This window comes from Pristis pectinata, chromosome 7, assembly GCF_009764475.1.
Source record: "Pristis pectinata isolate sPriPec2 chromosome 7, sPriPec2.1.pri, whole genome shotgun sequence".
Lineage (NCBI taxonomy): Eukaryota > Metazoa > Chordata > Chondrichthyes > Rhinopristiformes > Pristidae > Pristis > Pristis pectinata.
Genome location: NC_067411.1, coordinates 52,765,206 through 52,780,043, shown reverse-complemented (window position 1 = coordinate 52,780,043; position 14,838 = coordinate 52,765,206). Strand labels below are relative to the sequence as shown.

The 14,838-nt window shown below is 42.6% G+C and overlaps 1 protein-coding gene across 5 annotated transcripts in view; it reads left to right on the top strand.

Annotated features, from left to right (window-relative positions):
• tek (TEK tyrosine kinase, endothelial) overlaps positions 1–14,838 on the top strand; it is a 152,192-nt gene that overhangs the window by 22,190 nt on the left and 115,164 nt on the right. For 2 of the 5 annotated variants that reach the window (XM_052020713.1, XM_052020717.1), the window contains 2 exons: positions 7,294–7,404; positions 10,627–10,779. The exons of 1 other annotated variant lie outside the window; for it this stretch is intronic. In XM_052020713.1, the coding sequence (XP_051876673.1) occupies positions 7,294–7,404; positions 10,627–10,779 (264 nt within the window). The remainder of the gene's footprint in view (positions 1–7,293; positions 7,405–10,626; positions 10,780–14,838) is intronic. 2 more of the 5 variants (XM_052020714.1, XM_052020715.1) reach the window with 2 other exon arrangements.

Below are 14,838 nucleotides of genomic sequence, written 5' to 3'. Positions count from 1 at the left end.
AGGTCATTCCCCCTAGCAATAAACCTGTTGCTGAGGGGAATGACCACAGAGTAACCCTGCACGGTCTGCCTATTCCTTTTGCCTTTCCTCATGGTTACCCAATCAGCTGCTGCCTGCATCTTAGGTGTGACCTCATCTGTGATGCTCTCAGCATCCTGGATGATATCCAATTTCAGCTCCAGTTCCTTTATGCAGCCAATCAGGAGCTGCAACTGGGCGCACTTCCCACAGGTGAAGTCATCAGGCATGATGGAAGTTCCTCTGATCTCCCGCATCCTATAGAAAGAGCATGCCACTGCCCTAACTGCCACCACAGATGCACTAATTGGAAAAGTAATTTTAAGAAAAACCTCACCTGCTCCTCTGCTCAGCCTCCTCGCCAAAGCTCCTTGAGCCAAAGCCTTAGCACTTATACTCAAACACAGCACTTACAGCTCAAACACAGCCACTTCCAAAATGGTAACTCCAAAATGGCCACTCTGATAAATCCTGCCTTCTAATTATTGGCGAGTGTGCCTCATAATGAGCCAATCAGAAACACTGCTGTACTGCTCTGCTCCACCTCCTGGCTTGAAACCACACGAGTCAGTGAGTCAGCTGTACTAATGGCACCACTTTAAACTTTCCCTGAGAATCTTCTCCAATAGCTTCCTTATCATGATGTGAGGCTAAGTGGCCTATAATTTCCTTGATTACCCCTTTTTTCCTTGAATGGAGGAACAACATTGGCTACTTTCCAGTCCTCTGGGACCTGACCTGTTGCTAATGAGAATACAAAGGTCTCTGTCTAAGCCACAGCAATCTCCTCACTTGCCTCTCTCAATAACCTGGGATGTATCCCATTATGGCCTGGGGATTTATCCACCTTGATGCTCTTCAGGAGACCCAACACCATCTCCTTTGTGATCTCAAAATGCCCTCGCACATCAGCGTGCCCCACACTACTCTCACTATCCTCCATGTCCTTCTCCTTGCAAAGTGCTCATTTAGTACATCATCCACAGCCTCTGACTCCAAGCATAAGTTCCCTCCTTTATTCCTTTACCCTTGAGTGGTCCTATCCTCTTCCTAGTTATTTGTTTTCAATGTAAGTATAAAATGCTGTAGGATTCTCTTTAATCCAACTTGCCAAGGACATTTCATGGCCCCTTTTGGCCTTCCTAATCCCCTGCTTGATTTCTTTCCTGCTATCTTTATATTCCCCAAGGGCCTTGTTTTATTCTTAACTTTCTAAACCTTACATTTGCTTCCTTTTTTCTTTTTGACTAAATTCATAACCTCTCTCATCATCCAAGATTCCCGTACCTTGCCATCACTGTCCCTCCTCCTTATTGGAACATGTCAGTCCTGAGCTCTGATCAGCTGGTCTTTAAACAACTCCCACATGTCAGGTGTGGACTTGCCCGATAACAGCTGTTTTGCCCTCCCTTAATTTAGTACTTTCCCACAAGGTCCAGAACTTGCCTTTCTTCGTAATTGTCTTAAAACTTAGAGTTGAGATCACTGTTCCCAAAATGCTGTCCCACTAAAAGACCAGTCTCCCGCTGAAAGACAAATCACCTGGCCAGGCTCACTTCCCACAAAACAAGGTCCAGTATGGTCCTTCCTTCACCCATGCACTATTTCATGAAACCCTCTTGAATGCAATGAAGAAACTCTGCCCCATCTAAGCCTCTTAGAACATAGAACAGTACAAAACAGGAATATGCACTATGGCCCACAATGTTGTGCCAAATTAATTAATCCACTAATTAAATGACAAACTAATCTAATCCCTTTTGCCTACACAATGTCCATATCCCTCCATCCTCTGCTCATTCATGTGCCTATCCGAGAGCCTCTTAAATGCCTCTATGTTAGTGGCCTCCACTACCACTACTGGCAGTGCATTCCAGGCACCTACCATTCTATGCATTTAAAAAATAGCATGCTACCACTTCTCCTTTGTACATACCCCATCTCACCTTAAATGTGTACCCTCCATAGTATTAGACATTTTCGCACTGGGAAGAAGATACTGGCTGGCTACTCTTGAAGCCTTGACCTAGATCTATGTATCCTTTCTAGCCACAGGTGAGGTTTCGGAGGACTGGTGATAGTTAATGTTGTTCCTTTGTTCAAGAAGGGAAATGGGGAAAATCCTGGAAATGATAGACTGCTGAGTTTCGTGTAGTGGTAGGGAAGCTATTGGAGAGGATTCTTAGGGCTAGAATTTATGGAGAACCTTGGCTTAATTAGAGACAAACATTGGTGGTGCTGTGAATAGTGTAGAAGATTGCCAAAGGATAAAGTGGGATATAGGTCAGTTGTAGATATGGGCAGAGAAATGGTAGATGAGTTTAATCCAGGCAAGTGTGAGATGTCACAATTTGGGAGATCAGATGTAAATGGAAAGTACACAGTTAATGGCAGGAACCTTAACAGCTTTCTGAGGTCCAGGTCCATAGCTCCCTGAAAGTGGCACTGCAAGTTGATAGGGTAGTAACGAAGGTGTATGGCATGCTTGTCTTTATTAGTCGATGCATTGAGTTCAAGGGTCAGGAAGTTATGTTGCAGCTTTATAAAACTCTGATTAGGCCACATCTGGAGTATTGCATTCAATTCTGGTCGCCCTATTTTTGGAAGGATGTGGAAGCTTTTGAAGAGGGTGCAGAAGAGGTTTACCAGGATGCTACCTGGATCAGAGGGCATGAACTATGAGGAGAGGTTGGACAAACTTGGGTTATTTTCTCTGGACCTTTGGAGACTGAGGAGAGACCTGATAAATTTATAAAATTATGAGAGGTATAGATAGAGTAGACAGCTGGTATCTTTTTCCCAGGGTCAAAATTGTCAAAGAGGACATGCATTTCAGCTGAGAGGGGGAAAATTCAAAGGAGATGTGCAAGGCAAGTTTTGTACATACAGAGTGGTGGGTGCCTGGAATGTGCTGCCAGGAGTGGTAGCAGAAGCAGATGTGATATGGGGGATTATGAGGCTTTTAGACAGGTGCAAGAATATGCAGAGAATGGAGGGGTATATGGACCCTGTGCAGGCAGAAGGGATTAGTTTAGTTAAGTGTCATTAACTTAGTTAGCATGACACAACATTGTGGGTTGCAGAGTCTGTTCCTGTTCCGTACTGTTCTATGTAATAAAGTCCACCCTCAGTACTGCGGTGATGAAAAACACAACTCCCCCTCTTCTCTTACCTCCACCTCTATCATGTCCGTAGTATCTGTACCCCAGAACATTGAGCTGCCAGTCTTGCCTTTCACTCAACCATGTCTCTGTTATTGTTATAGTATCCCTGTCCCATGTACCAATCTATGCCCTGAGTTCCTCTGCTTTACCTGTTGCACTTCTTGCATTAAAGTAAATGCAGTTTAATCTGTCATACCTTACTTGCTCCCTGTCTAGCCCTTACCTGTCCTGTGTACTGAATTTTCTTGCTTTAATATTTATATTTGCCTAACTTTCCCATCTACCACTCTACTGCTTTGGGTTTCACCCCCTCCTAGATTGGTTTAAACCCTTCCAAGTAGTGCCAGCAAATCTCCCTACCAGTATATGAGTTCCCCTCCAGTTCAGATGTGACCAGTCCCTCTTGTACAGGTCTCACCTGCCCTGGAAGAGATCCTAATGATCCATATACCTGAAGCTCATTTAACTGTAATATTTTCTTATTTCTTGCCTCCTTAGTTTGTGGCATGGGGAGTAATCCTGAGATTACAACCCTGGAGGCCCTATTTTTAAACTTTCCACCTAACTCCCTAACTTCTCTTTGCAGGACATCATGTCTCTTCCTGCCTTTGTTGTTGCTACCAATAGGGACCACAACCTCTGGCTACTCGTCTTCTTCTTTCAGAATGTCCTGTGTCCACTCAGAGACATCCTTGATTCGGGCACCAGGGAGGCAACACATCATCTTGGAGTCTTGCTCGCTATCACAGAAATGCTTGTCTGTGCCCCTGACTAAAGAGTTCCCTATCACTGTTGCTCGTCTAGATTTTGCTCTACCCTGCAGAGACAGTCATGGTGCCACTGTTCTGGCTGCTACTGCTATTCTGCTCAGAGAGGCTCTCCCACCCAACAGTGTCCAAACTGGTATACTTGTTTGAGAGGGGGATATCCAGAGGAAACTACTGCCACACCTGCCTGTCTCTCCTGGTGGTCATGGACTGATTAGGGACAGCCAGCATGGCTTTGTGAAGGGAAGATCTTGCCTCACAAGCCTGATAGAGTTCTTTGAGGAGGTGACCAGGAAGATTGATGAGGGTAGTGCAGTGGATGTGGTCTACATGGATTTTAGTAAGGCGTTTGATAAGGTTCCTCATGGTAGGCTTCTTCAGAAGGTCAGAGGCCAAGGGATCCAAGGAAGCTTGGCTGTGTGGATTAGGAATTGGCTTACATGTAGAAAGCAGAGGGTTGTGGTGGAAGGAGTGCCCTCGGATTGGAAGGCAGTGACGAGTGGTGTCCAGCAGGGATCGGTTCTGGGACCTCTACTTTTTGTGATATTTATAGATGACTTAGATGAGGGGGTGGAGGGCTGGGTTAGTAAGTTTGCAGACGACACTAAGATAGGTGGTGTTGTGGATAGTGTGGAAGGCTGTCGGAGCTTACAGAGGGATATTAATAGGATGCAGATCTGGGCTGACAAGTGGCAGATGGAGTTCAATCCGGAGAAGTGTGAGGTGGTACACTTTGGAAGAACAAACTCCAGGGCAGAGTACTGGGTGACTGGCAAGGTACTTGGCAGTGTGGAGGAGCAGAGGGATCTGGGGGTTCATATTCACAGTTCATTGAAAGTTGCCTCACAGGTGGAAAGAGCAGTTAAGAAGGCCAATGGGATGTTGGCTTTCATAAGTCGCGGGATTGAGTTTAAGAGCCGTGAGGTGATGATGCAGCTTTACAAAACTCTAGTTAGGCCACACTTAGAGTACTGTGTTCAGTTCTGGTTGCCTCATTATAGGAAGGATGTGGAGGCGTTGGAGAGGGTGCAGAGGAGATTTATCAGGATGCTGCCTGGATTAGAGAGTATTGAATATGAGGAGAGGCTTAAGGTGCTAGGGCTTTATTCACTGGAAAGGAGGAGGATGAGAGGAGACATGATAGAGGTATATAAAATACTGAGAGGAATAGATAGAGTAGACAGTGAGTGCCTCCTTCCCAGGGCACCAATGCTCAAGATGAGAGGGCATGGCTTTAAGGTTATGGGTGGGAGGTTCAGGGGAGATGTCAGAGGGAGGTTTTTCACCCAGAGAGTGGTTGGTGCATGGAATGCACTACCTGTGGTGGTGGTGGAGGCAGATACATTGAACAGGTTCAAGAGTTTGTTGGATAGGCATATGGAGGAGTGTGGGATGGGGGGATATGCGGGAGGAAGGGGTTAGGTAGTGTGAGGGTGGTTTGATGGATGGCACAACATGGTGGGCCAAAGGGCCTGTTTTGTGTTGTATGGTTCTATGGTTCACCCATCTACCTGACTGAAACTTTGGTGTGACCACCTCATTGAAACTGCTATGTATAACACTGGGCTCAGTACCTCTTGTACACTCCTCAGTGATTCCAGCTGCCACTCCAACTGATCCATGCAATATGAGAGGAGCTGCAGCTGGACACACTTCCTGCAGACATAGTCATCAGGGACACTAGGCTTTTCCGTGATCTCCCACATCTCACAGGAGGAGAATACCACTCCACTAACTGGCATTACTGCCCCTTTAATAGCTAGTGGATTTAGGGAAAAAGGAAAAAATAAAATCCTAACTTACCCTTATGTTGTTCTGTGTGCCCTCCTCACCAAAGCCCAGTGTTCACCAATGCCCACACTTCAACCACCAGCAGCACTTTGACCTCAGAGCAGCCCTGCTCAGGTGGTTGTTAGTGAAACTATTATATCCTATTCCCCTTCTGTATCCATGCCCCTCTTCTTTGCCCCTTTTGCATTGTCACCCCCTTGTGTATAAGTCTCTGTCTTCTGTGTCTAACCCCCTTTTCTGTACTATTCCCCTCATTTTTATCTAATTTCCCTCTTCTGCACTGATCTCCATCTTCTCTATCCGTTTCCACGGTCATGTATCCATTCTCCTTTTCTGTATGTCTCCCTCTTTTGTATCCAATGTCCCTTATTTTTCCATCATCTATATCCAATTTCTCCATCTGCAGCCATCCTCTCTTTTTATCTGTCCGCTCTTCTGTATTGACCTCCCCCTCTATATTCACGTTCTCTTTTGTATCAAACCCTTCTGTGTACCCCTCATTTTACTTGCCCCCTCTTGTGTATCCATCACACCTAAACCACTTCTTCTTTATCCATGCTTACGTCTGTACCCAGCCCCCAACTCTTCTGTTTTCTACTCTCCTCTTCTATATTCTTTAACCTCTTCTAAATCCTTCCCCCTCCTCTGTTTCCAATTCCCTCTGCTGTATCCCTACTTCACTTTTTATCTGCCCTCTCTTCTCTATCCACTCCCTCTTCGGTATTCACAGCCTCTTGTGTATCCAATCCCCCTTCCTCTTCCTGACCACTCTTTTTGCCTGCCTCTTCTTCTGTCCTCTCTTCTGTGTCCATCCCCTCTCTTCAGTATCTGTCCCCCTCTCCTTATCTGCCCCTCTTTCAGTATCCACCCCCTTCTTTTGAGTACATAACCCTCTGTATCTATTCCCCTCTCTTTGGAATTGTTTCACCTGGAGCAAGGAGCTGTAAGAGTAATACAATGAAGAGATTCATATTTACAGAGATTTTAAAAGAATCATTGAGAAAAAACTATTTGCAATGACAGGAGGTTAATAATATGGCACAGATTTATGACAGATAAAAGTAAGGTTGTGGATCATGGGGATTTGAGTGTTCCTCTAGACGAATTGCTGTCTAGAATTAAATAGGAACTTTCAAAGGGAATTAGAGAAAAAGAAAAATATTATTGTGGCTATAAAGAGAGTAAGACTAATTGGAGACAGTGGGCACAAAGACATTGTTTGTGTTATAGCTCCATGGATGTCGCTGATCTCAGTACATGGTCCTGTAAAATGCATAGAATAGAGGAAGAATTCCATACTATACACCATTTACAATAGGATCTCAAATTATCTGTTTCCTACTCTTTTCCTTGAATATTGAAATGCATTGTTATTTTACGGGTGAGAGTGCCACTGTGTGAACATAATGTTGGCACTGGAAACCATCAGAGTGTGTGCTGCACTAGCACCCAAGTTTCTTTCACATGTTCCTTGTTGTTATTGGGATGTGTAACCTGTTTCAAAAATAATGTAATTTATCTAGTTGGTGAAAGAATTATCTTTTAATTTACAGCTCATTTCTTGCCAAAGATATTAACTATTACTGTGAGCATTGGTGAAAACACCACCATTCAGTTCCAGCGACAGCACCAGACCGAAGCTGATTTAATGATCTTTAAAAATGGTAATAAAACTGTTTACTTATAATCTAGTCTTCTTCAGACAAAAGAAACACTGTTTTTAATTTCTATCTAATCATTTTAATGTTAAATACAAAGAAACAGAATTATTTTCAATTATTTTTAAGATGACATTGCAAATTCAAACATTTCTCTGTGAGTAATAACCATATTATTTTGTGCTGCTCTGATACTGGCTTCTTGCATGTCCGAACTTTAATTATTCCACAAGAACCTAAGATCTCAAAATCCTCTAACTCTTCACCTGTCAACTCTTCTTTCCATCTTTTAAGATTGTCCTTACAATTATCTACTTTGAATTTCTCCCAATACTTTTATGTGTGTAGCTTAGAAGCAGGTTGTGCCTATAATTGCTAAATGTACAAGAGTAAACTATCTGTTGTTTCTGCTACACACTGTTGAAAGCATTAAGAAAGAACATAGAACAGTACAACAGGAACAGGTTCTTCGGCCCACGATGCTGTGCTGAAGTAATTAAACTAGTAATTAAATTACCATGATAGGCCCAAATAGATACTAATCATCATTTTACCCCTCACATTTCTCACTGAGCTTGCTGCCACCAGTGGCATGATCAGATTTAAAGATGATTATTCTCTCAATCCATGAAGATTGATTACTACTGTAAAAATAGTATTCTCACATTTACTGGGGTATCACACATCTAGTGTCAGTTTATGACATGAACTATTTCCTTCACTGTGCCATCTACAGTAGGGACAATTTTTCAAGGACAAAAATATAGTGAAGAATTTGGGAGCATGAGCATGTAATCATTTTCTTGTGCTTTAGGATTCTTACAGCGGAAATTGTCAGGAAGTTTTAATTCAGTTTTTGACATGCTTGCATGCAGATATTCCATTGTAATTGCACTCTAAAGCCATATCTGTTTCCTCTGTCCAGTTCCTCTTTCCCTTTGCTTTTCTTCGTCTCTCTCTCTCTCTCTCTCTCTCTCTCTCCATTTTTATCTCTTACTGCCTCTTTCCTGCTCTGACTCTTTCACTCTCTTTCATGTTCCACTCTCCTTTAAACTCACTTTTACCCCCTCAGTCCTACCACACCCCATACCCAACCCCTGGCCCCACGTCTTACTCCACCACCCCCTGCCTGTTTCCACTTTCTTTTCCCGAAACCAGTAGTGGTTCTGCTTGTAATACCTTAGTGTTCCTCTCCACGATCTGGACAAGATTCTTCTTTGTGATATAGGTGGGTTCTACTAAAACTGATGAATCACTTAGATACACATATTTTCAGTGAATGGAAATATATTTTAGCTGAATCCCAACTGAAGAAAAGGTTGCTGCTCTCTAGTGCCACTTTGCAAGTCTGTACATTCTATTCTGTCACCTCAAGGTAGAGAATGTATGCAGGTATTAAAAAACGCATTCAAAATAAAAGGAAATGCAAAAAAAAACTGCAGATTCTGGTAGTCTGAAACCAAAACAGAAAATGCCCGAAACATTCAGCAGGTCAATCAGCTTTTGTGGAGACAGAGACAAAGTTAACATTTCAGGTCAAACAGTTCTGAGGAAGGGTCTCAACCTGAAACATTAACCCTGTTTCTCTTACCAGAAGAAGCAGTGTGCTGTGGTAAGGGTAAAACTGAGGGAGTGCTGCACTATCAAAGAAGCACTGTTGAGGGACCGCTGTACTAACCAATGAAACCTGAACCTGAAGGCCCATCTACCTTCTTAGAATGTACAAGATCCCATGGTGACATTGCAGAAGTGGACGGCTCTCCACATTAATTTGATTGAGATTTTTGAGGAAGTGACAAAGATAATTGATGAGCGTAGGTCAGTGGATGTTGTCTACATGGACTAAAGCATTTAAGAAGATCCCTCATGTTAGGGAGAAGATTAAGTCACATGGGTAAATGTTGGTAAATTGGATACAAAATTGTTTTAGTCATAGAACACAGAGGATAGTGATAGAGGAGTGTTTCTGTGATTGGACGGCTGTGGCCAGTGGTGTTCTGACAGGATCTGTGCTGGGACCTCAGTTGTTTCTGATATACATAAATGATTTGGATGAAAATGCAGGTGGTCTGATTAGTAAGTCTGCAGATGCCATGGAAATTGGTGGAGTTGTGGATAGTGGGAGGAAGGTTGTCAAATGAAACAGCACGATATAGATCAGTTGGAAACTTGGACAAAGAAATAGCAGATGGAACTTAATCTGGACAAGTGTGAGGTGTTGCATTTTGTGAGGTCAAATGCAAAAGCAAAGTTTACAGTAAATAGCAGATCCCTAGGGATGCAAGTCCATATCTCCCTGAACGTGGCAACATAAGTGGATAGGGTGGTAAAGAAGGCCTATAGCATGTTTGCCTTTATCGCTCAGGGAACTGAGTATAAAAGTCAGGAAGTCCTGTAGCAGCTGTGTAAACCTTTAGTCAGGGCATATTTGGAGTATTGTGTGCAGTTCTGGTCACCACACGATAGGAAGGATGTGAAAGCTTTGGAGAAGGCGCAGAAGAGGTTCACCAAGATATTACCCAAATTGGAGTGTATTAGCTATAAGGAGAGGTTGGACAAACTTGGCCTGTTTTCTCTGGAGCATCAGAGGCTGAGGGGAGACCTGATAGAAATATATAAAATTATGAGAGGCCGAGATGGGATTGATAGAGTCTTTTTCTCAGAGTGGAAATGTCAAATACTGGAGGGTATAGATTTAAGATGAAGGGGAAAGTTTAAAAGATATGTGTGAGTCAAGTTTTTTCACACAATGATTGGTAGGTATCAAGGGAGGTGGTAGAAGCAAATTCAATAGTTATGTTTAAGAGACATACAGATCTTATACAGGCAGATGGGATTAGTTTGGACTGGCATCATGCTCGGCACAGATATGGTGGGCCAATGGGCCTGCTCCCGTACTATACTGTTCTATTTTCCAGATTCTAGCATCCTGGCCAATACTTCTCCCTCCAGCAACTCAGAAACAATGATTTGATTAGTATCACATTGATGTTTGTGGGAGATTTGCAGCAGTGTTTCCTACATTACAACAGTAACCACAATTCAAAGCACTTCATTTGGTTATAAAGCATTTTGGGGTGTCCTGAGATTGTGAAAGGCCTTTTAGAAAAATGTTCCTTCCTTCTTCTTTTCATAAGAATCCAGAGAATTACATCACCATTTAAATTCCAGTTTTTGCTTTACTGAGCACTTATTACACATTTTTAATATCTCTTTTTATTGTTCCAGATATATTTATCTCATCTGTGCCTCAAAATGACGTCTCTAATACTTTTAAGCATGAGATCCGGTCAGTCAGCTTGGAAAATGCAGGTGTCTACGCCGCATTTCTGATTGGACAGGAGATTTCAACTACAGCCTTTACCCGGCTTATAGTCAGAAGTAAGAATCACAAATACGTTTAATTAACTGCTCTATTTTTCACAGAAATACAAACAGAAAGTGCTGGAATCACTCATAGAGTCCATAAGGTTATACAGCATGGAAACAGGCCCTTCGGTCCAACTAGTCCATGCCAACCAAGATGCCCATCCAAGCTAGTCCCATTTGCCAGCATTTGGCCCATAACCTTTCCAATCTATATATTTGTCCAACTGTCTTTTAAAAGTTGTTATTGTACTGCCTCAACCACTTCCTCTGGCAGATCATTCTACATATAAGTTGCCCCTCAACTTCCTATTAAATCTTTCCCCTCTCACCTTAAACCTATGGCCTCTGGTTCTTGATTCCCCAGCCCTGGTAAAAAGACTGAGTGCATTCACCCTATCTATGCCCCTCATGATTTTACATACCTCTATAAGATTACCTCCCAGTCTCCTATGCTCCAAGGAATAAAGTCTGAGCCTGTCCAACCTCTCCCTATAACTCAGTCCCTCAAGTCCTGGCAACATCCTTGTAAATCTTTTCTGCACTATTTCCAGTTTAATAACATCTTTCTGACAGCAGGGCAATCAAAACTGAACACAATAACCCAAGTGTGGCCTCACTAGCTATCAAATCATGACCTCCCAACTTTTATAGCCAATGTCCTTACTGATGAATGCCACCATGCCACCCTGTCTACCTGTGACTCCACTCTCACTGACCCATGTACTTGTACTCCAAGGTCTTTCTGTTCTGCAACTCTCTGCACTCTGCTGTTCACTGTGAAACTCCTACCTGGATTTTACTTTCCAAAATGCAACGCCTCGCACTTATCTGAATTAAACTCCATTTGCCATTCCTCGGCCCACTTATTCAAGATCCCCATGTAATTGATAACCTTCTTCATTGTCCACTATCGCACCTACTTTGGTGTCATCTGTCTCAATAGGTCTGCCAGCATTTGTGAACAAAAAAAGCAGTTCATGTTCAAATTTCATCTTTCATGATGTAACGTCATTGACCTGAAACGTTAACTCCGTTCCTCTCTCCACAGTTGCTGTTTGACCTGCTGAGATTCTCCAGCACTGTTTTTATTTCAGATTTCCAGCATATGCAGCGTTTTGCTTTTAGATTACTTTTATTAGGCTTCTGCTGATATGACTGATGCTAGAGATGAAAGTGTTAAATTGTAAAAGCTGATGGTAGAGCCTCAACTTGTATTTCATTTGGTATGGATCCAAATTCAATGAGTTGATAGAGACAAATCACTTCTACTATGGTGAGTCCACAGCAAGACCTAAAGTCCAGAGGCAGGTGGTAAGAGGTGGCATTAAACAACACTTCCTCACACAACAGGGACTCTTCACCCAAAAACCTATGACTAGGGCTCAATTGAACACTTTAATGCTCAATTTGATAAATTTTATTAGGAAGGGAACCAAGGTAGATGGAGTTAAGATGCAGAATAACAGTGATCTAACTGAAAGTGAATGAATCTGAGAGACTGAATGGCCTCCTTCTGTTCCAGTGCAAAAAAATGAAAAAAAATTCTCTTACTTCTACCCTGACTCTAATCTTTCTGGACCTCTGTGCACATTTTCCAACTTCACTGTGCACATTGAACCTTCAAATTTGACAATTCAAACATTGCTATTCATGTGAGGTTTGGGCTGTGCTATCTGATCTTATAATTTGTAGTTTCAGAAATCTCAACATTCCAGGTTTAATAAGGAGGTATGTTGTTTTCTAATTGTAATGTTTTGCAATACACTACAATTTCTTATTAAACCATTTGAGATTTTCAGTTGAAGAGCAAGCTAAATATGGAAATCAGGGCATGGTTCACTATTCCATGCAACCATTACCTCTGGCAAAAGACAGCAAGCTTGGCTTCTGCATACACAAGATTGCTTGATGAATGGTTGAGAATAACAGGAAAAATCCACAGAAACAGTCCATTCTGCCCACCATGTCCATGCTGTGTACCTATCGACACAAATCTCATTTACCCACATTAGATCCAAAGCCTTCTATGCTTTAGTGATTCAAGTCTTGTCTAGATGCTTCTTTAATGTTGTTAAAGTATCTGCCACCACTATTGTTTCAGGCAGTGCATTCCAAACTCCAACCAGCTTCTGTGTGAAAAGATTCCCCTTCAGGCCCCCTCTGAAGCATCTAATTCCCACTTTGAACTTATGTTCTCTTGTCTTAGACACCCCAAATGTGGGGAAAAATATTTTTGCTATTTATCCTTTCAACCCCCATCACAATTTTCTTAGCTCTATCAAGTCACCTCTCAGCCTTCTCTGCTCTAGGGAGAACAAACCCAGCTTGTCCTGTCTCTCCTAACTGAAATATTCCAATCCAGGCAACATCCTGGATCTTCTCCACACCCCCCAACACCCCCACAACACAATCATATCCTTCCTATTATGTGGTAACAGGAACTGCACATAATATTCCAGGTGTAGCCAAACCAATGTTTTATAACAATTTAACATGACGTTCCAGCTCTTATTTTGCATGTCACAGCCAATGAAGGCAATCATCCCATATGTTTTCTTCACCACCTGTGGCACCACATTAAGGGATTTATGGTCCCTCTGTTCATCAACACTCCCTGAGGCCCAACCATTTACTATATATGTCCTACCGTTGTTTGCCCTTCAAAATGCATCACCTTGCACATGTCAGGATTAAATTATATTTGCCATTGCTCTGCCTAACTTTCCAGCTGATCTATATCATGCTGTAGCCTTAGACAATCTTTCTCTACAACAATGGAAGCAAGTCATGGGATAAAGCAGTAGCCAGTGAGAACAATTTTAGTAATCAGGATAGCCAGGGGCACAGTAAAAGGAGCGAAAAGAATACTCGGCTATACTACGTTTAGTTTAAAGTACGAGATTTAACTGGTAAAGTGGATGAACTAAGGGCATGGATTGGCTCTGGGTACTGGGATGTCATAGCTGTAACAGAAACATGGCTGAGAGAAGGGCAGGACTGGCAGCTCAATGTTCCAGGATACACATACTTCAGGCACAGGAGAGGCATAAGTCAGCGAGGAGGGCGTGTGCATTTTTGATAAGGGGGGGATGTAACAGCAGTACTTAGATGACGTTCTTGGAGGATTGTCCAGTGAGACCATATGAGTAGAACTTAGACACAAGAAAGGGAGGGTACTCTAGTGGAGCTGTATTATAGACCCCCGAGTAGTCAGTGAGAACTTGCAGAGCAGGTGTGCAGAGAATTTGTTCATAGTTGTAAGAATAATAGGGTTGTATTAGTGTGAGATTTCAGTTTCCCTTGTATTGACTGGGCCGCACAGAGTGTTAAGGGCCTGGATGGGGTGGAATGTGTCCAGGAAAGTTTCCTGAGTTAATATATAGAGGGCCCTACACGGGAGGATGCAGTACTGGACCTCTTAGGGAACAAGGCAGGGCAAGTAACTGAAGTGGCAGTCAGGGAGCACTTTAGTGGCCATAATTCTATTAGTTTTAAGATCATGATGGAAAAGGACAAGACAGCCACAGGTCAGGGTCCTAAACTGAAGCGGGGCTAATTTTGGGGGAAACAGGCAGGATCTAGCAGAGGTCAATTGGGAGAGTCTTGTTGAAAGGAAAGGAATGAATGGCAAGTCAGACACTTAAGTGTGTGGTATCAAGAGGCTAGGGACAGCATATTCTTGTTAGGGTGAAAGGTAAACCTGACAAATATAGGGAACCTTGGCTGACAAGAGATATTGAGGCTTTAGTCAGGAAAAAGCATATATTGGGTTGAGGAGGTTGAGGAAGTGTGAATCCCCTTATGACTATGTAAAAAAAAAATTAAGAATACACTTAAGAAGGAAATCATGAGGGAAAGAGAGGGTATGAGATGGATATGGCAGGTAAGATTAAGGAAAATCCCAAGAGTAAAAGGGTGGCTAGGAAGAGAGTAGGTCCCCTTAAAGATTAGTAGGGCTGCCTATGTCTCGAGCCACAGGAGATGGATTGGGATTTTTAAAAAATATTTCTCTTCTGTTTACTGAGGAAAAAAATCATAGTTGCTCAAGAGATAAGGGAAAAAGTGGAGATG